Raw genomic sequence first — 21,553 nt, forward strand, 5'->3', positions numbered from 1 at the left:
TCCATATTGCTGCAAATGGCATTACAAAATTCATATTTTTGAGTATTATTTTATCTTCTGCCACATTTCCATAGCTCTAGTCATCTCTATGTCTAGTTGTAGAGCCCTTAATTCCTTAATGAGGTTCTCTGTACCTCTGTCACACTCTGAAAGTGCCTCCACTAGTGACTTATTCCTTGAGAGGAGAGACAGTCTCTGACTTCATGCCACTGCACCTCTCCATCCTCCTCTCTGCTCCATAATCAGCCCTGGCAGCTCTATGGAAGGGAGAGGGAGTCTTACCTACTTTAGTTTTTGGCAGCAAGAACAACTTCCATGGTTCAAGAGTAAACACAGAAACACAGAAACTCACCTGTCCAGTTATTAAACAGCTGTTCTCCTTCCCAGTGGGCAATGAATTCTTGAGAGTCCTCATATCATAGAATGTGGACTCTGAAGCACTTCCCTTTTCTTTCAAACATCAGAGCCTCTGGGAGAGGTTTAACTCACACTTATTGCCGTATTATCTACTCACACCTCCGCCCAACTGATTCAAGTTCCTAAGCTTTTAAGCAGTCCCCTTAGCAGCAGATGAATCTCTGTATGCTTGCCCGAAATATTCGGTTTCCCTTTAGTAGAGACCTTGAATGCTGAGGCATTCCTGACCATTCTTCTTCACTGCCTCAGCCCCTGGCTATCTATGCAATTATGATGGAATGGTATTTTGAGATATCAATCAGTGTCTCACCCCACCCATTTCTTATTACCATTAAACTATTTCAAAAAAGAAATCACCTGTTCACTAGAGATTGACCTTAATTATTTGAACTTGGATTCTTAAAACATTTCTGAGTTAGTTTCTGTAAGACTAATATATTTTTCTTTTAAGCATATCACATTAAAGTATTTCTATGTCTTTGTTTTCAGATAATTTTAGAAGTTAAATTTATATGTGTTTATTTACCTTTATAAACCAATCAGAACAGAGCTCCTTTAATAAACTTTATAATTTAATTTATTAGTACCATCCAGATGTAAGACATCTCATACTCACAAAATGAGAGGTAAAGTCCTTTGGAAATAACAGACACATAGACACACAGGCATATAGAGAGTTTATGGCTTTGATTTTACAATTTCAGCCATGGGTCAAGAGTAAACATAGAAACGTAAAACATAAAAATTCACTAGTCTAGATATCAAAGAGTTATTCTTCCCAGTAGACACAGAATTTCTGAACTGAAAATAGACAAATAGAAAAACAAACAAAACCAACAAACCAGATTCTCTGTTGTCTCTCACTCAACAGAAAATAGATCTCTATAAATCATTAATCCTTTTACAGAGCCCACCAATGGTCAGACCATACAACCAAATTCCTGATCCTTGCTGCCATGAAGGGGAAATAATTTATTGGCCACATATAAGCCCCCAAAAATTAGTGGAGGAGAAAATTTACGTGAGGAAAACAAAGACCTAAAGAATTCTATTGTGCTTCAGATTCACCTCTGGGAGCAAGAAAAGAAGAGAAGTACCTGGATTTAGCAGTCCATGAGGTGTACTTCTCTGGTGGTGAAGTTCAACTGTTTGTCAGATGAATACATTGGGCATCTCAGTGGGAACTGCAAAACTGTTATAGGATAATTCTCAAAAAACAAAGTAAAATCATACTGTTACCCACCAGGGTTTTTGGCCTCCCTAATCAATAGAAATTGATAAGAGGCCAGACAAGAAATTCAAGGCAAGGCTTTATTGGGGCTCCTGCTGCAGCACGAGGGAAAAGCAAGCAAAACAAGCAAAAACAAGTAACAGGTTCCCTTGCTTGTTCCCTGAGTAGGGGGGCAAGCTGGTTCCTTATACAGGGTAAGGGTAGGGATGGGTCCAGGGCTCAGGCCAGAGGGGTGGCTTAGGTGGTCTGTCCACCCCCTTAGTGGTGGACAATCATTTGTCCACCATCAATATTTGCAGTGCTTTTGCAGTCATTCACGGACATGTGCAGAGTGGCAAAAAATTTGGTTGCCTAATGTGCATGTTCCCAGGAGAGGTCTAGGGAAGCAAAGTGCTGCCTTCTTGTTTCAGCTCTCACATCATAAACAAGTGTCCTCTTCACGGTCTATTTAGTGCCACACTTTTCACACTTTTGTGCCTTTTTTCTTAGTGATTTTCTTGTTTAAAATGGCCCCCAGGTAATTCCCTGGTGGTACAGTAGTTAGGACTCCACATTTTCACTGCCAGGGCCTGGGTTCAATCCCTGGTTCAGGAACTAAGATCCCACAGCTGTGGGGTGCAGCCAAGAAAATGAAATGAAATGAAATAAAATAAAATAAATAAAATAAAATATTTTTTAAATGGCCCCCAAAGGTAGTGCTGAAATGCTGTCTATTGTTCCTAGAGTCCTTGTTGTGCCTTACGGAGAAAATACATGCGTTATATATGCTTCACTCAGGTATGAATTAGTGCTATTGGTCATGAATTCAATGTTACTGAATCAAAAATATATAGTAAATAAAGTCTTTAAACAAACACATATCAAACAAGGTTATGTATTGATTCAGTGACTAAAATGTGAGCAGTGGCTTGGGGGAACCTAACTGTATTTACCTTAGGAGCAATGGTTCAGTAGTTATTAATTCAGTGTTGGCAGTAACTTTGAGACAGGCTGGGACCTGGGACACTTTGCTGCCGTGCTTGCACCTGGACAAACATCTCCTTGAGCAACAAAATACAAAGAAACTCTAAAGGACTAATAATAACTGCGTGCGTGCTTGAGCAGTTGGGGCAAATTATGGACATGATACAAAAAGACCGAAAAAACCCAACTACCACTTCTGAAGAACGGGGAGCAAAAAAGGTGTACTGCACATGCATGCTGCACTCAACACCACCAAAGGGGTGGGCAAACAACCTAAGCCCCTCCAGCCCGACCACTGCACAGACTCCTACCCTCACCCCACAAAAGGAACCAGGTCACCACCGACCTTGGGGAGCAAACAAGGGAAACTGTTACTTGTTTTCGCTCCCCCCTACTGCAGCAGGGGCCCCAATAAAGCCTTGCCTTAATTCCTTATCTGGCCTCTTATCAATTTCTATTGATTGGGGGAAGGCCAAGAACCCTGGCTGGTATCAACCTTATAGAACATAACTACCACAAATAACGGAAATCAACTATATGTACACTGAGGGGAAAAGTGTTTTTCAAATGCATCTGATTTTCTTATTAACACAAGTGGGGAAAAAAAAAAAGCCTTCCCAAGAAATCGCTCTACTACTCTCCCAAACAGCCTATAAAAGCGGTCATCAGGCTTTCCACTAGTCCTTTCCCCCCTCCACTTTATTCTTCCTCAGTTCTCTCTCTCTCTCTCTGTGTGTCTCTTGAAGGGGCTCTCCACTTAAGTAATGTTTTCCAAGAATCTAGAGTCCTATACTAAATTTGATAGCGATGGACACAGACGACGCACACGTACGTTCAAAAGTGAGCTCTTCGGCCGTGTTCCCACAAAATTAATTGAAAAAAAACCCGTGGTACCACAGTACTATCAGAACTCAGAGAAGGGCATTTCCCCACTTTGGGCATCCACCTTTGTAAATTCCCAAGGACATTATATAAATACACTAATTTTTTTTTTTCTTTTTAACAGTAACTGCAGTGAACCCTCCCACAAGTCTTTATAAAGCTGCTCAGCTCTTAGTTTATTTCCTCTGTTTCTTTAAGACGTAAGTCGGGTGTTTTGCCCTGTTCAGAAATGGCTGCCCCTGCTTCACACGCTCTGCGCATGCTTCTTGAACAGAATTTGGCGTAGTGGCAACTCAGTGACTTACGCGGCGCAAGATGGGGACTTGGCGGCCGGCAAGACTGAACCTCCCAGCATGCTTTGCAGCCCGGCCGAGAGGCCCGACGTCTAGTGATGGGGAACCTTTGGTGCTCTACGCCGCCAAATCGGCTGTAGCGGTTGAGGTTGAGCCCGGGGCCTGGGAATTGGACGCTCGCAGAGGGGGAAAATGGAAGCGTGGCGCTGTGTGAGGAGGGGCTACAGCCGCTGTGCGGTGGGGAGAGGCAGGTCTGTAGGGCTGGGTGGCGGGAGGGAGGAGGGAGGGGCGGGCGGCCTGGGGGCGGGCGGCCAGGGTTAACCGGGGCGGGGCGGGGTGGGGAGTGGGGGTTGGACGAGGAAGAGGGCCCGGACCGCGGTACCGTCAGGACGGACCTCTGGAGACCCTGAGGGATAGGTAAACCCGGCGCGCAGCCGGAGGGCGCTCGGCCCACGGGGTCCGGGGTCCGGGGCCCGGGCGCGGAGCGCGTCGGCCATGGGCCGGGTTCGTGCTTTCCGGACCAGGTTGGCCTCAGAGTCCCGGCCCTTTTCCCCCAACCCAAATCTCCGAGCCAGCCTGAGCCTCCGGGTCCCCGGCCTCCTTCCCAAACCCTGCAGCCCCTTCCGGGAGCTGCCAGTCTGCAGGGAGGGGCTGGTTTGTTGCTGTGTTGGTGCCTGTCGAACTTTAGTCACTGGGATCCCAACCTTTACGATTATTACCAAATTCTCGTTCCACATCTATATTACTTACTGGATATTTTTCTTGAAATTGACTCACTTTTTTAAAAAGCACTGCAATAGGTGCTGCACACGTTACCGTCTCCCTAAGCAGTATCCGTGAGATCTTGGGTTTGGTATACTGATTTTTTTTTCTAATACATTTTGAAATGGATACTTAGATATAAAAAATTTTTAAGTTTAAATGTGTACCACGCGAAACCGACTGGTGTACCACACGTGGGAAGCACAGCACTCTGTTAGTTTTTACCTAAGTTGTGGGGATCTGGTTTTAACTCCTGTAGTCTTGGGACTTGACAGTTCAGTTCAACAGTGTTTCCTGAGTACCAGCTGTGTGTCAGGCACTGTGCTAGGCACTTGGGAAGAGACCCAGATTAGAATGAATAAGAAGGCTCTGGCCGTGAAGGAGCTCATCATTCTAAGAGGAAAAAAAAGTCTGTATAAGTAACTACAGATACAGAGAATGTTTTGTAGTACAAGTATTATATTTCAATACGGTAGCTTATTGGGATAGAAAATGTACGGGCAAGCGCCAAATCTCTGGCTTTCAGAGTTGTCACAAAGCAGGATACACTACCCTTGTCATGCCTTTAAAGATTTACAATTACATTGAGTTTAGAGAACAGTTTGAAAATGTGTAAACTGCTCGATAAATTTATGTAACAGTTAAACATTTAAATGCTGTTAAAATGAAACAAATGTAACATATAAAAGTCAAATAACAGTTAAATACAATTTAAGCAAAATTCTTTTGGTGATAAAAGTGGACGTTATTGACACTGTCTTGGAAATGTACCTTTAATGAATTCTGGAGGAAAGGATAGAAGTTTTTCTCAGAATCCTAGCATTTTGCCAGAATAGTGTAGTAGAAAGAAGGTGGTGCTTGAGTTGCGTTGTTTCTTAAGAGAGCCTGAGAGCGATATATCTATTCAAAATAATAATAACACTACTTTGGAGACATTTTTCACGCTATAACCTATCATATAATTGGTATCAGATAATTGATGCTGTTGGGTTTGGAGTGTTGGTGAATTTCTAGTAAGTAATTCTCTTTCATTTCCCTCAAGGAGAAGCGTGCTTTAAATTAAAAGAAAAAAAAAGGGAGTAGCATGGAACAATAAGTTATCTATCTACTGATTAGCAAGAGAGGTACTTTTAGTGATAGGCTTTTGTTTTGTTAGCTATAAAGATGTTTGGAAAATACAACCTTGGTATAAAAAACATGTTCAGAAACATGTTTTTACTCTAAACCCAGGTTGGAGAGATTCACTTTAATTGTAGTCACCTTATGTGTTCTATATTTGATTTAAGTATTATGTTTGCTGTGGATTTTATTTGTCCATTGAGTTTTATTAGATGCTAGAAAGCTCTGAATACAGTTTGGTGATTGATTCAACACAGTTGAATTGTGTGGACTTTTAGAAGTGTATCTGGTGTTTTGGGAGGTTGGTGGATTCTATGTTAAGTGTTTAGAATACCATTCATAGTTGTTTAGGGAGAGTATTGAGATATTGCCACTAGTAGTTAAGTAATGGCTGCTTTTCCCCCCATCCTTCACAGATTTAGAAGTCAGATTTCAAATATTAGACATTGCCTTCCCTTGAGGAAACATTTAGATTTTGTGTTCTACAGCTGAACAAAAAGTGGTGCCTCAAGGAGTGTATTTATTTCTTTTAGATACCCCATGTTACCCTATCACCAGAAGAGTCTGGGCAGAGACTGGACTGCACCGTGGGAGAATCTGCAAAGGTGTTGCTGGAACAGACATATTTCTAGTTGTATGAGGTGGCCTGGACATTATTCTCGTGCTCCTTACCCATACTTCAGTAGTAGGCATTTTTCACTAAATTGGAGACCACCTTGTTTGTTTGAGTCTAGAACTCAGTTTCAGTACTGGAACTGGAGACCTGACAACCTGAGCCAGACATCTTTGATTCATCTCTCTAGTTACATCATGAACTCTGAGGGAGATGAGCCTTCATCAAAACGAAGAAAACACCAAGGTAAAGGTGACATTTATCCTGGTGCAGAAATAGACATAAGCCATAGAGTAATTGAAACTTTCATATTTAATCCTTAGAAAACCTGCAGGTTTTAGAGGTGTTGGTGTTTATTTTTAGCCAGTAGTTTTCTGTTACGAAAAAGGAAATTCTTTTTTAAAATTAAGACGTTTAAAAAGAAATCTTCAATTAATTGTGTATTTCTGGCAGTAAAAATAGAAGTGACTCTACATATAGACTAAAGTTGGAAAACAATGGAGGACTAGATTAAAACATTAAGTTTAATTTAAGAATAATTTTCAAATTCAGTGTTTTTGCAACAAAGGTCCTTAGACTTCTTAGAAATTGGTGGATGTATGCTTGGGAGTCCACAGAGCTATTAAAAAAAATCATGTTTTCATTTTAATGTTAGCTTTATTATATAAGACAAAAGAATTTCCTTAAATAGAAACAATCATAAATGAAAGCTATTTTCTTACAGAATCAGATTTTAGCTTATTAAATTTATATTTCTCATACTGGGGTCTGTAGACATCTCGAGAGTCTGTGGGAAGTTTTATCTTTTAACCACATCTTATTCAACTTTGAGACAATTTTTTCTAGATATCTTGATTATTTCTATTTTTCTCATATTCTTTTTACTCTAAACAATTCACTAGGCTCTCTGTGCTGCCAGCCCAGCCCTACCTCCAAAGTATACATGAGTTGTCTAAATAAATTTGGAATTGTCTTTCTTACTGAGCTGTGGTTTTCAGTGCAGATCATTCCTCTGAAGAAATGAAAATAGGCTGTGTGAGTGTTAATGTGTAGGAAGCTGACCTAAGTTTGTCAAAGGATGGCATTCACAGTGTCTCACCTGGAAGTCAGAGCTAGATTAGTTAGTGCTCTTTCAAGTTGAACTTCTACTACACATTTAAGTAGAAATTCTAAGCACTCAAAAGTGAAAATCTATTTGTATAGCAAAGGCTGCCTATAATTGCACATGTGTTTATAAACAAAGCTTTGTTTGAATGATTAAAAGGTGTATTTACAGACATTAAAATTAGGTTCCTAAGGACAACGCATACTTTATAAATCTAGGGCTGTATGATGACGAGATAGCTTCTCGTTCACGCATTCATTGTTCATCAGGACGGCACACTCCTCTTCTGTTTAGCCTTTTGTGATAAAGCAGGTGTGCTCTCAGATGGAGCGGTGGTGTAGTGACACAAGCATGGGCTTAGGAACCGCTCCCTGCTCTCATTCTGCTGCACCACTAATTGTGTGGGTTTGGACAGGTCACTGAACCTCTCTGCTCCTTGGTTTCCTAGTGTAAAATAATGCCTACTTTGAAAGCCTGTGGAGGCATGAAGTGAGATATGTCAAAGTGCCTAACACACTGTTGGCTTCATAGTAGGTACTCAGAAAATCCTGGTTGTTGTTGTTTTCCCTTTAATGGATGGGGAATTACATTGACAGACTGATAAACTTTGCAACCTGACTCTTTATATGTCCGTTCTTCCTAGGTATTGTGACTAAGGAAAATGCTCTTCGTTAAGCCATATTTGTGACTTCTGATATTTCACTAATACTACTTTTCAATCAAGAGAACAGCATTGCTAACTTGCCTATCACTTTAAAGTGGTATTTGAAGGATTTGTGTGACACAATTATGACCTTTTAATTAGGCGCCCTAAAAACCCGATCAGGCCTATTGCTTACTTTCTTTGATTCATCTGTCTTCTCTGCTGTGATCACCTTGTTGCTCCTGACATGGAAGGTATATAAGCTTTTGTAGTGTGAATTTATGTTGTGAAGTATGTGAAGGCCAAAGACTATCCACTCTCTCAGTAGTTTTCAGATTGTCTTTCAGGGAGCCCTAGCATTCAAACACATTTCTGTATGTTTATTAAAAGCAAATGTGGTCAGGATAAAATGTGTTTACCCCATCATCCCAGCACCTGTCCCAACGTACCAGGGACTGATGGTCATGACATGAAAAGTAATGCCAAAGGGTTATACAAGCTGTAGAAGTCTGAAAGCCACTGTATTAATTTGATAATCTGATGGTCTCAGTTGTTTAAAAAATGGAATTGCAAAAAGACTTGGTTACAAACTCTTAATTGCCAGGACTATACAAATCTTAATGCTTTTATATGCCTTTATATATACATATTCTACAAGAAAGTATGAATGATTTTTTTAGACTTTCATCTTTCATATTTTAATGCAGTGGTGCCATCAGGGTAGTGCTGTAAGTTTGTGATGGTAGCTTACATTTTGTTTGTATGACTAGAGCCCTTTCCATCTCGTATACATATAAAGACTTAATGATTTGTGGCTAAAACCATAGACAGACCCAAGTTTATAAATGAATTGTGTTCTAGATAATCAGTTCTTAAGAATCAGTTCTGTTTTCCTCATAGAAGCTATGTTATAAAATCTCAGGGTAGTTGTGTGGAGTCAGTATAATTTGCTTTAGTTCTGGCCTTTAGGTGTAGGATTCTCCATTTTCAGTGAAGGATAAGGAAGGGGATAGTTTCCTTCTCTTTCCTGGGCATAGGACAAGCTCTAGGCTAAATTATGTAATAGTTGAACGCTTTTGTTTAGTTTGGTTTTCTTTCCTTCCACCATTTTTTCTTAACCTTTCTCCTCAGGCTCCTAGTACCTTCATGGTATCATAATTCCAACTCCCCTGTTCCACCCAGACCTCACTATTCATAAAAATTACCTTCCTCTTCTGTCCTCTGGTCAAAATTCCTATTCCCTCAGTGCAGCAGATATCAGCATTTAGAATTTGAGGGAAGAAACCTGATTAAAGTCAGTTTACCAGAGTGTATTTTAAAATTTTTACTTCATTGGCATTTTTATAGAGTGTACTGACACTTTTTTTCTTCCAGTTTTATTGAGATATAATTGACATACCAGCCCTGTATAAGCTTAAGGTGTACAGCATAATGATTTGACTTACATACATCATGAAATGATTATCACAATAAGTTTTGTGAACATCCGTCATTCCACAGAGACGCGAAAGTAAAGAAATATTCTTCCCTGTGATGAGGACGCTTAGGATTTACTCTCTTAACAGTTTTCCTATAGAACACACTGCAGTGCTCATACATTGATCATGTTGTACATCACATCCCTAGTATTTATTCATCTTACAACTGGAGGCTTGTACCTTTTGACTGCCCTCAACCAGTTCCCCCTCCCCACTAGAGTGTGTTGATATTCTGACTGTAAATATACCGTCATTGTAGAAGATTTGGAAAAATCTACCACAGTCCTTCCTCTCAGAAACGGGTATGTTTCCCTTTAGTCTTTTTCCCCCATATATAAAATATTTTTCTTCAATTTAATTTTTAATTGGTGAAATTTTAGTGATTGTCATCTAGTGAAGTGAAAACCTTCTTGCAGGAAAAGGGAGATATTCTAGGGCTCAGATTTTTTTCATATCATCTAATCATGCTCAAAAGTCCATCTTCAAATCTTTTTGTTTCCCAAGTTCATCCCATTTCTTGTTTTCCCCTTCTTTTGAGCTTATAGATTCTCTAAAATGTTCCACATTTTTTTTTTCATGGCTTCCATGGCAGTAAGAGTATCCTCTTTAATGGTGGGGTGAGGAAGACAAGATCAAAGGGGGTGTGTGTGTGTCTGTGTATATATACATATATATAAACATATATACTTAGTGGTGTGTGTCTGTATCTATAGTGATACACATATATATATTTATTTTTAGTCGTCATTTCTAAGTCAAAGACTGCCTGTAATTGCAAAATCTCATGCTATTTGATCCTCTTCTCATCACTTTATTAGGGTACATGGTGTCTTTGCAGAATATAAACTATCACACATTCCTGGTTGCTGCATGCTAGGTTTGTCAGTCAGGCATTATCATTTACTAGCATTCTGTAGCTGTGTTACATTTAACTTTTGCTTTGGTGTGCATTAAAAATATTTCTTTTGCTTATTTTGTTTGCATTCTTCCAGTAAATACTGCTTCCATTTATTGTCATTATATACCCTTCATTCATGTCTAAATCAGATTTCTCAGATGAATTGTTTCTAGAACTTAGTTAAGCATTTGATGATCTTATCATACTAATAGGTGATAAAATACAATGTGAAATCACCTTATTGAAAGGCCAGCTGTGACATACAAATATATTATCATGGTTATGAAGTTGCTGAGCATGTCTGTGGCAGAGCCACTTCGTAACCATGGGAAAGTGAGAAACCGTGACCCCAATATAGTCAGTTTTATTAACACACACTCTCAGCCTCCAAAATGACTTGCTAGACCCTTTTAAACTGTTTTGTACCTCTTGGTCAGTCAATGTATCATTTTACTGCCTTTGTAATCAATTTGATGACAACTTCTAGTTATTAAGTACTACAATGCCATTGCCTAGGGAAAAACATTCTGTTCATTGCCTATAGGAATGTTTAAAAGGCAAGAAAATACTTATATACAGGAAAAATATGATCCGTTTTTTATTAATTCTTTGTATTTTATCTAATATATTTTAACAGGCACAATAAAACGGCATTGGGAAGATGTATGTAACCATAACAAAGAAGAAACGAAGATCCTAGGAGACAAAAATGATGACCCCATATGTGAAGACAGTGAGAACAAGTTTGACTTTTCAGTGATGTCCTATAATATACTTTCTCAAGATTTATTGGAAGACAATTCACACCTTTATAAACACTGCCGGCGGCCAGTATTACACTGGAGTTTTAGGTTTCCCAATATTCTGAAAGAAATTAAACACTTTGATGCAGACGTAAGTACAAAATATCATCAAAATTCTTCACATAAGGAAGAGTTGGATTCATTTCTGAACTAAATGGTTTTATCCCTTTTGTTTGTAGGGTAAGAAGGGAAGACATTAAATATAGTGATGAGGGAATTCCCTCGCGGTCCAGTGGTTAGGACTCTGCACTTTCACTGCCGAGCGCCTGGTCGGGGAACTAAGATCCCACAAGCCACAGCGTGGCCCAAAAATAAATAAATAAATAATAAATAAATATAGTGATGGAACAGTTTTTAACAAGGTATCATAACTTTGGAGGAATAACTTGCTAATGGTTGTTGATCTAAATAATTATATAATGTTTCAAATAAGATCCAAAAAGTTTTTTAAGTGTCGATCAGTTTTGAGACAGGGACTGGCACCATATTAAGTATTCAGTAAATATTTCCTTTGATTCAAAATTTAAATAATTCATGCAAAAATTTATTTAGATGATAGCATTCGAAAAATTATCTCTTAAGAAAGTCCTAGGGGCTCCCCTGGTGGCGAATCTGCCTGCCAATGGATTAAGAATCCACCTGCCAATGCAGGGGACATGGGTTCGAGCCCTAGTCCGGGAAGATCCCACATACCATGGAGCAACTAAGCCTATGTGCCACAACTACTGAGCCTGTGCTCTAGAGCCCGCGAGCCACAACTACTGAGCCCACATGCCACAACTACTGAGCCCATGTGCCACAACTACTGAAGCCTGCGCACCTAGAGCCCATGCTCCACAGCAAAAGAAGCCACAGCAATAAGCCTGTGCACCACAACGAAGAGTAGCCCCTGCTCACCGCAATTAGAGAAAAGCCTGCGTGCAGCAATGAAGACCCAGTGCAGCCAAAAATAAATAAAATATATTTAAAAAAAAAAGGACTAGAAGTATTTAGTACTAATGAACATGTAAATTCAGGAAAAATATTCCAACATATAAATTATAAATATTTCCTTTGGTAAATACCAGTTTTTGATAATAAGAGGGCTTCGTGTGATTAAAGGTCAGGGTTTTGGGGACTGATCAAATTTGGAGACATTAATTTGATAGATCTATACATTACAAGAAAAACAATTTTTTTATTTCAGCTTTCATCAGGTTTTTAGAATTTTAGAAACCTATTTTTAAAGACAAAAGCACCAGAAAATTCATATTTGCATTTTTTTGTTTTAATTCAAGCCATTTTTTTTTCTTTTAAGGTACTTTGTTTGCAAGAAGTGCAAGAAGATCATTATGGAACAGAGATCAGGCCAAGTTTGGAATCATTGGGTACAGTGTAACTTTTACTTCAGCCAGATTTACTTAATGGGTTGTTAAAGTATAACTTGCTAATAACAAAGATGTGTGGTGTATTTGGACCAAAAATCTTAATTTTGAAAAAACTTAATATGCATTTCAAAAGGTCAGGAAAAGATTGAGGTATATCAAATGGGACCTTTTGTGTTAATACATAATTTTAATTTGAATGGAAAGGTATGCAAGAATCTCTTAATAGCTTCCTTTCCAGGAGTTGCTTTGCCTACTCCCAGAGCCCTAAGATTCTGAGTTCCATGAGATCAGGGACCATCGTGTCTAGTTCATCATCATATAATACCAGTGTCCACCGTGTGTAATGGATAGAAGCTGAAAATCTGTTTAGTGAGTGAATACCTCTAGAAACAGGTTGTCTGTGAGAAATGCTGCCTACTTTGCATTCATTCATGCAGCAAATATTGATATTTTTTGAGTGCCTACTATACACCATGCACTGTTCTAGGCAGTGGGGATACAGCAGTGAGCAAAACAGGCAACAGTCTCTGCCCTTGGGGAGCATACATTCTAGTGGAGAAAGGCCAAGAATAAACTGAACAAACTAGTAAATAGTGCCTTAGGTAATGGTAGTTTTCTGGAGAAAAGCAAATGGGTCAGGTTTCAGTTTTAAACAAAATGATCAGAGAAGGTAACGTTTGAGTAAAGATGAAGGAGATGAAGGAACAAGCCATGGCTAGAGCTTTCCAGGTAGTGGAGACAGCAAAGGAAAGGCGCTGAGGTTGGAATGCCTTAAGGCAAGTGAAGCTGCTGTGTGTGGAGTGGAGCAAGCGGGGAAGAATTAGAGGCAAAAAGGTGAGAGATATGGGGTTGGGGGGAGTAAGGGGGCAGATTACTATAAGGCCTCACTGTCTTTGTCATGACTCTGACTTTTGTTAGGATGGAAATGAGAATGTGATAATGTACACGTATGTAACCCTGAAGTCTGCCAGTAAAAAAATCTATTTGACCCAGTCTCAGACTTTTTTGATTCTAACACTTATTAACATCCTACATTACTAATGTTTTGCAGAATACACTTTGGTAAACATTGTTCAAAAAATTAGGAGAACTGTGTTTTGCCATATATATAATTTTTTGTGTGTGTGGCAAAACACAGTTCTTCTAATACTTACATATATAAAAAACCAGCCATCTTCGTTTGAAATTTTTTTCTTTCCTCTAGGTTATCACTGTGAATACAAGATGCGGACAGGAAGGAAACCTGATGGCTGTGCCATTTGCTTCAAACATTCCAAATTTTCTCTCTTATCAGTGAACCCAGTGGAATTCTACCGCCGTGATGTTCCTCTATTGGACAGAGACAATGTTGGATTAGTGTTACTCTTGCAGCCCAAAATCCCAAGTGCTGCCTCCCCTGCGATCTGTGTGGCTAACACACATCTGTTGTATAACCCAAGGCGAGGTGATATTAAACTGACCCAATTGGCAATGCTTCTGGCAGAGATTTCCAGTGTTGCCCATCAGAAAGATGGCAGCTTCTGCCCCATTGTTATGTGTGGTGACTTTAATTCTGTTCCTGGTTCTCCACTCTATAGTTTTATAAAGGAAGGGAAATTGAATTATGAAGGACTTGCCATAGGAAAGGTACGTGCTCGCTTCCTCATTATTAGGAGGTGGACTTAGTCTCTCTCTTCATTGTAAAGGGAGGATAGTCATCACAGGGCTGTTTGAAAACCTTGATGAGTCAGTACCCTCACTTTACCAACCTGTGTTGATGATCTACAGCTACTGATAAGTAATTATATTTACTTGATTGAATTTCTCCTTTTCCATCTATTTGTGGCAACATTCTGCTTGGAGGAATTGACAGGCAGTAAAAAAATTCAGAATGGGGGAGGAGAAGAAAAATAAAAGCATTGACAGACATGAGTACTGCATAAATAAGGAGCTACTTACAAGGTGGCAGAATAGAATTTTGAATGCTGGATGTGGGCAATATAGTTGGCAAAACAGTAATTTAGTATTTATTTATTATATAAGTTTCCCTTTACACAATGATAAATATTTCTTTAGCTGAGTGTAATTTAGCCCATGTTTTTATTTTCATTGTACTTTCTTTTGCTTACTTTAGATCATTTCATCTTCGGTATATTTAACCAAAATAAACTCTCCACCACTGAGTTTTGAATGATAGTTTAAAATTTTATAAGAGTTGATCGATCTCAGTATTTTATGTAACAGGAAATATATTGCAGGTAGTAAAAAGGAGGAGCAGTATTAGTCCAAAACTATAGATCGTTTAGATTTCCAAATTAGACAAAAACATACATAGGAAAAGATTGCCATTTACATGTAAATAATAAGTGCTTTCTGAACTGTATTTGAACAAGATTTTATAAGCACAAATAATCAATGTAATGAATAAAGGGTAATATTTACCATTCTTGGATTCCCTTTTATCTAAGAAATAAACTTTTCAGTACACAGACTATTTAAAATCTATTCACCTAAGATACCTGTTGAAATTTTGTTTAGGTATCTGGCCAGGAACAGTCTTCACGGGGACAAAGAATTTTATCTATTCCAATTTGGCCCCCAAACCTAGGTATCTCACAGAACTGTGTGTATGAGGTACAGCAGGTACCAAAAGTAGAAAAGACAGGTAAGTGTTTGCAATACATTTTGGCAGTCTTCTTGATAATAGTGTTCCATTTGAAGACATAGAACTAAATTTTTAAAGGGATAACATCTCAGGGATGAATATTCATATATAAAAGCATATAGTTGTTTGCTTATTCCTTTTTTTTTAAGAGCTCTAAATTTACCTTTTTAAAATTCAGCTTCCAAAATTATCTTTGCATGAATTACTTGCATGTTGCTTTGGAAATGTTTGTGTTTTATTTTTGCTAATTCTGGAGATCATCAAAACAGAGATACCAGAATGAACCATTTAACTAGGCATCTATCTAAATTAGATATGTCTTAAATATTGTTCCTAGAGTAAAAGGACTATACTAAGGCAAGCTAGAACAAAACAATACATTGATAGTATTAATATATTTCTCTTTGTTCTTACAGACAGTGATCTGACACAAACACAGCTGGACAAAACAGAGGTCCTAGTAACGGCTGAAAAGTGAGTTTTGGAAAGCAACAATAGACATTTGCTGACTTTAGTTGAGTAAAGAAATCATGTCTCAAAAATCACTTGGATGAAAAATGAAGTTGATGATATTTTATGCTGGTGAAGAATGCTGGCTCTTAAGTCAAATAGACCTGAGTTCCAACCTTGACTTTGCTCCTTTTTAGCTGTGTGATTTTTGAGCAAGAAATTTAACATCTCTAAGGTTCAGTTTCTTTATCTATAATTTGGGTTATTGTGAAGATTAGATGAGACAAAGCATGTAAAACTCAGTGTTTGACATATAGTAAGTGCTTAAGCAGTGCTGTTTATAGAAGCAGCTTGTCCATGGACCTGAACAGGCTAGTAAATTTATTATCTTTGAAATTTATTGCTATTACGTATTTAAACAAAGGTCAAAATCACAGAAAAATATCTTTCAGATTTCAAGAGGACCTTTAGCCTCCTTTGACTTACTGGATCTTGAAACAAATCTATAGGAGAATTGATCCAAAAAAAGAATATGTCTGTAGAAAAGACAATTATTTATACGTAACTCTTAAACTACAGGGAAAGGTCATCAGAAGTAGCTGGGTGAGGATGCCTGGATTTCTTTTTATTAAAGAATCATGAATGTTTAGGGCTGTGGTTGAGAAACAGATGTATATTAATACAACAGGATGGAGACTTAAATCTTGTCTCTTGGGAGATTCTTGAAATGTCTTGATTGTTTCATATTGTGGCTCTTTTATAGCTTTGACTTTTGTTTAACATTTAAATTTCGGGACCACTTCTCATTCTTTTTATCTGCTTTCTCCTCAGTCTTATTTTATTTTGTGTATTTTGTTTTGGGAAAATATCTCATATATAAGAATTAGTAAGAAACAAAGCAATTTTTTTTGAATTTTTGAAACAGAATATATAAAAATCTGTGATTAAAACATTCAAAGTAAAAACTTCCCTGAGTAAGATTAATAAAAAGGCTACTCTTACTAACAAATACTTAGTTCTGAGTAATTCTAAAATCTTTTTATAACAAAATGGGGTATAAGAAAAGATACTTTCAGGTATCTATATAAATACAGTGTGTTTATATGCATAGCTTATATCTGTAAACTGAAATGTTGGTAGTAAGATAACAGTTTGCAGGAGACCTATTTTACATCTAAAAATATTGTAAATATAAGTCCTTAGACATAAAAAGTTGCTAAAACTTGGAAGTAGAGCATCTTGAAGCAATTACCTTTGCTTATTGACATATGAGCTCTTTAAAAGCAGAGCAACATCTTTATTTGTGTATTCTCAGCACATAAGATGAGATAGTGCCTGGGACTTAGTACATGCTTGGTAAATGTTTGTTGGGTGAATTAAAAAAAAAAGGTTTTTTTAAATTTTGTTTTCTTTTGTGACATAAAAGATCCTTAAAATTCATGTGTTAATAAGAAATGATTTTTAAACCTTTTACCCATAACATTATGTGTATTTGTAGTGTGGGGTAAATGTAAACCATTATAGAAGCTGTTTTAAGATACAGTATGAGGGAATTCCCTGGCGGTCCAGTGGTTAGGACTCCACGCTCTCAGAGGGCCCAGGTTCAATCCCTGGTCAGCGAACTAAGATCCCGCAAGCCGTGCAGTGCAGCCAAAAAAAAAAAAAAAAAAAACAGATGCAGTACAAAATTATCTCATATACCATACCAAGAACAGTCATGGTAAAATATAACCCCTCTGGCATCAGAAGTCTGTTAGTTCTAAATAGCATTCCTAAAGGCCACTTTAATTTTCCTTCTTAAAAACAACAAAAAAACTTATAAATTGTTTAAGAATATGTGTTCATTCGCAAGTGAAGGCTCTCAAATATGTTATAATTAATTTTAAAAGTCACATTAGTTGGTTAAGTATTGAGCTCCCCACTCCCACCCCACCCCATGTATCACAGCTCTGTTAATGGGTTTTGGATATCACTGCATGAATAAAGGAATGCAAAATTGTGATACGGTCTGTTTAAATAAAGATTGTCCTAATGTCTGGTTTTGTCTGGAAATTAAGTGAAAAAGTGGTTTAAATAGGAGGAATTATAAAAATCATGAAGAACTTGATAGATGCGAAATACTTTTTCTTTTCAATTTAGATTATCTTCAAAGTTACAGCACCATTTCAGCTTGTCATCTGTTTATTCACATTATTTTCCTGACACTGGAATTCCAGAAGTGACCACCTGTCATTCCCGAAGTGCCATAACTGTGGATTATATTTTCTATTCTGCTGAAAAGGAAGGTGTTGCTGGGCAGCCAGGTAAAGAATGCACGTAATCTTAAATTCTGCTTGAGAACACAGTAACTAAGACTTCAGGGCTAAAGTTGAGAAAGCTAGCTAAACATCTAGATGTTTAGATTTAGAAATTAGAAATATTTTTAAATTGGTAATATATTTGGCAGATTGGTGATATATTTGAGTAAATCAGTTTATCACCTGCAAAAGTTGGAGGCAGTGGAACACCTCAAAGCAAATTACTACCCAAGAATTACATCCTCAGCTCTACCCTCCCGTCCCTGTCAGCTTCTGAGGTAGAGCACAGATCTTTCATAGTGCCCTTTGGTTTTACTCTCCATACATTTATGTTCTTCTTGTGACAGCAACATCATACAGTTTTGTACTTAAATTTTACTGAAGTATGCTGCCTTCATTGTAGGGCCTTGCTTGTACTGCCAACGATTGACAGTTGTGTCATGTTGAGCCTGGAATATTGGTTCTTCCTGGAAAGAGAAGTCTATAATACATGTGTTTTCAAAAAGCAAAGGTGATAACACACTCTTCCTTGTATGAGTCAATGAAAATAGGATTTTAAATGCTAATCAGAGGACTTAACATGGAGAAGAAAGTGCCATTTAAAGTAACTGGAAGTCAAAAATATATTCAGAAAACTGAAAATCCTAAATGTGGGCAGCTATTTTGTTTTTCCTGATTTTCCCCTTTTTTCTTTTCCTTTTTCTTTTTTCAGTGCTACTTTTCTTTTCCCATCTCTTTGTTTGTTTTCTCCTTCACAAGGATAACCTTACTAGTAACATTCAGGAGGTGGTTTACTCCTCTCTGCTAGATCAACTCTGCAAAATAAGCTTGCTTTGAATTTGTAATAAGGTTCTGGTAGTTGTCATACTGAAGAACACTCACTAGGTGGCGGAAGTGTGCCATGAACCAGCATCGCTAATGTTAACATTAAGAGCACATCCTCTTTTACTCTACTTCCATGGGTACTGAGTCTCTGGGACCAAACTATACTAATTTATTCTGCAGTCACCTCATAAACGTCCTACTCAGATGTGGCTTGGTCTGTCTGATTTTATACAACTACAGAAAGGTTGATGCGTGAATTTCTTAGGTAGTTGTCAATCTCAAATTATTCTTAACATCTTATGTGTTGCATTGATATTTTCTTCTAAAGATTATTTGCAGAAGTTGAAATAGAAAAAAAAATCTGAAATAGAAAAAAACAAGGATCTGAAACTTCTGTTTGTTAGAGAATTATAATTAGGTTATATCGCAATAAAAATTTAACCATATTCTAAAAACTGTTTCATATTAGACTTCCAGAAGGGTGTCAAGCTATATATAAGCTTGAGCTATATAAGAAAAAAAAGCTATATAAGCTATATATATAAAAAGCTATATATATAAAAAGCTATATATATAGCTTTTATATATATAGCTATAAGCTTATATATAAGCTTATATATATATAGCTATATATATATATAGCTATATATATAGCTATATATATAAAAAGCTATATATATATAAAAAGTTATATAAAAAAGCTATATAAGCTATATAAGAAAAAAAAGATTTGTATGATTTACAGTAACCTGTTGTTTCACTAAATATGTATATGTTTCTTTAATGTAGGAGCCGAAGTTGCTTTGGTTGGTGGCTTGAAACTTCTAGCTAGACTGTCACTTCTTACAGAACAAGACTTGTGGACTGTTAATGGACTTCCAAACGAAAATAACTCTTCGGATCATCTGCCTTTATTGGCTAAATTCAGACTTGAGCTCTGACTCTTCTTTGATTACATATATACTGTGCTTTCCCATTTATGTTCTTTTTCAAAGAATGTAAAGTTGTACTTAAGAGTTTGCATGTTACTTATTTTTACGCTATGGAATTTCTGAAGAGGTTATGTTAAATGCTTGAAACAGGTAGCAGAAGAAACAAGTTTACAACAGTTTTTTTTGATAATGAAAAAATATTTTCCTGACAAGTGAGATCTAAATGCTCTTTATTGTAAAAGAGTTGTAAATATTTATTCCAAATTCCAGTAAAATTGACAGTGATTTTTAAATATAGTGCAGTTTCTTTAGTCCTCTTAGTAAAGAATTTCATGTTTTTGGCAAGCTTTACAGTGGATCCAAAATATCTTTGTGTTCTTACAAACCACAACTCATTTCCCTTGCAGAGGCCCGATTTCATCATGAGGATCATGTTTGTTGAGTCCTAAGTAGTTCATCTCAGAAATCATCGTGTTCACAAGTGTCCAACCAACCCTTGTAGTTTGTTTTTGAGGGGGCTCAGTAATGCTTTTTAAAATTGTACAAATTGCTTAATCCATCTTATTACTATCCTGAGCCATGTAATATGCCTGCATTTTATTGGGGAAATATAGGTCACCATAACTAGTAGGATGAAGGGCTTTACACAAGCCCGCTTTCCATCCTGTCATAGACCATTGCAGGATACCTAGGAGAGGCAGAGATTGGGGTTATGCCTTGTGTTTCCCTAGTAATTTTTTTTTTTTTCTATTCAGTTTCAAGAAAAGATCCCTGGATTGGGAAAGATATTTTATTTTACTTAACTAATCCTGTAGAAATTTATTTTATTAGGAAACTTATGTTTGGAACAAAGTGGCAGCTATAAGGTTATTTTTATTTTGCCTTGGAAATAAGAGGAAGCCAGCAAAACTCTAGAGAGATATCAACTTGGAGACCTAATGCTTGTAAGTAGTAACTTTAACTGTTTTGTTTTGTTGTGGTTTAACTGTTGGGGTTTTGTTTCTAAAATGTTTTATCATGATGCAGCAGTGTGAGATGATGCTGATTTTTTTTATAAAGTGGTGAAGAGCAGGCCTAAAAAATCCTGTAGTTGGCTCTGTGTGTTTGAATCAAAAATTTTTAAATGTAAGTGAAAATTTCCTCTTTTTTAGACATTGGGATCAAAGAATTATGTACATTTTTACTAAGTAGTAATTTTATATTATACTGAATTATACAAGTTTTTACAGTGGGTTTTCTTAATAGAATTATTCATCTTAAATTGGAAAGCAGCAGCTACTTTATAGTCTTGGACTTTAAATGTTTTTCTACTAAAGTATTTACTACAATTTTTAAAAAATAAACCAGGTAAATACCCCCAAAAGGCATGTGGGTCACAAGGATTTGCCTAGTAAAAATTATAGCGATAAGCAAGTACTTTTAACTGTTTAATATCTCACTTTCTCTTACAGTATTAACTATAGTTCTAGGATTTTTCATTTCATAGTAACAGTTTTCAGAAAATTGTATGTTCTAATTAGCAGATATTGTCATCATTAAATAATAACAGCACATAGTATATTTATCCCCTTTTATTATTGGGGGAAGAAAAATGAAGATTCATTGATTACTACTTTGTGTTGTGTGAATTTATTAGCTAACTTTATATATAGGTATTGTTGATAAACATCCCTGAAAACCTCTATGAAAACTTAATTTTTTGTATCCTGATTAATATATTGTGATTTTAGGCCCTTTTCATGCACTTCACTTCAATAGAGTTAATCCATAAAATTGCTTTCTACTTTAGCTTATAGAATGAAGTATTATTTTGTGTACAGGAGGCCAAAGG

General features: G+C 37.0%; 1 protein-coding gene across 4 annotated transcripts; it reads left to right on the top strand.

Annotated features, from left to right (window-relative positions):
- The first annotated feature begins 3,793 nt into the window (after positions 1–3,793).
- ANGEL2 (angel homolog 2) lies at positions 3,794–21,274 on the top strand. 4 transcript variants are annotated; one of them, XM_068541442.1, is made up of 9 exons: positions 3,794–4,037; positions 6,201–6,526; positions 11,042–11,298; positions 12,505–12,574; positions 13,779–14,200; positions 15,092–15,218; positions 15,635–15,692; positions 17,808–17,971; positions 19,580–21,272. In XM_068541442.1, exons 1-9 carry the CDS (start codon positions 3,979–3,981, stop codon positions 19,729–19,731), a joined length of 1,635 nt encoding a protein of 544 aa, XP_068397543.1. In that variant the 5' UTR covers positions 3,794–3,978; the 3' UTR covers positions 19,732–21,272. The 4 variants fall into 4 exon arrangements, with proteins under 4 accessions (XP_068397543.1, XP_068397546.1, XP_068397545.1 ...); XM_068541444.1 differs by lacking the exon at positions 3,794–4,037 and adding an exon at positions 4,138–4,203; XM_068541443.1 differs by lacking the exon at positions 3,794–4,037 and adding an exon at positions 4,210–4,310.
- The last annotated feature ends 279 nt before the right edge of the window (positions 21,275–21,553 follow it).

The sequence above is a fragment of the Eschrichtius robustus genome, chromosome 3, assembly GCF_028021215.1.
Source record: "Eschrichtius robustus isolate mEscRob2 chromosome 3, mEscRob2.pri, whole genome shotgun sequence".
Lineage (NCBI taxonomy): Eukaryota > Metazoa > Chordata > Mammalia > Artiodactyla > Eschrichtiidae > Eschrichtius > Eschrichtius robustus.

What these genes read in the sequence shown, in the direction of transcription:
- ANGEL2 (XM_068541442.1), top strand. Translation starts at nt 3,979, where the DNA reads ATGGAAGCGTGGCGCTGTGTGAGGAGGGGCTACAGCCGCTGTGCGGTG. An exon ending in TTAAACACTTTGATGCAGAC is followed by an intron (nt 11,299 to 12,504) that starts GTAAGTACAAAA and finishes TTTTCTTTTAAG; the next exon opens with GTACTTTGTTTGCAAGAAGT. An exon ending in ACCAAAAGTAGAAAAGACAG is followed by an intron (nt 15,219 to 15,634) that starts GTAAGTGTTTGC and finishes TTGTTCTTACAG; the next exon opens with ACAGTGATCTGACACAAACA.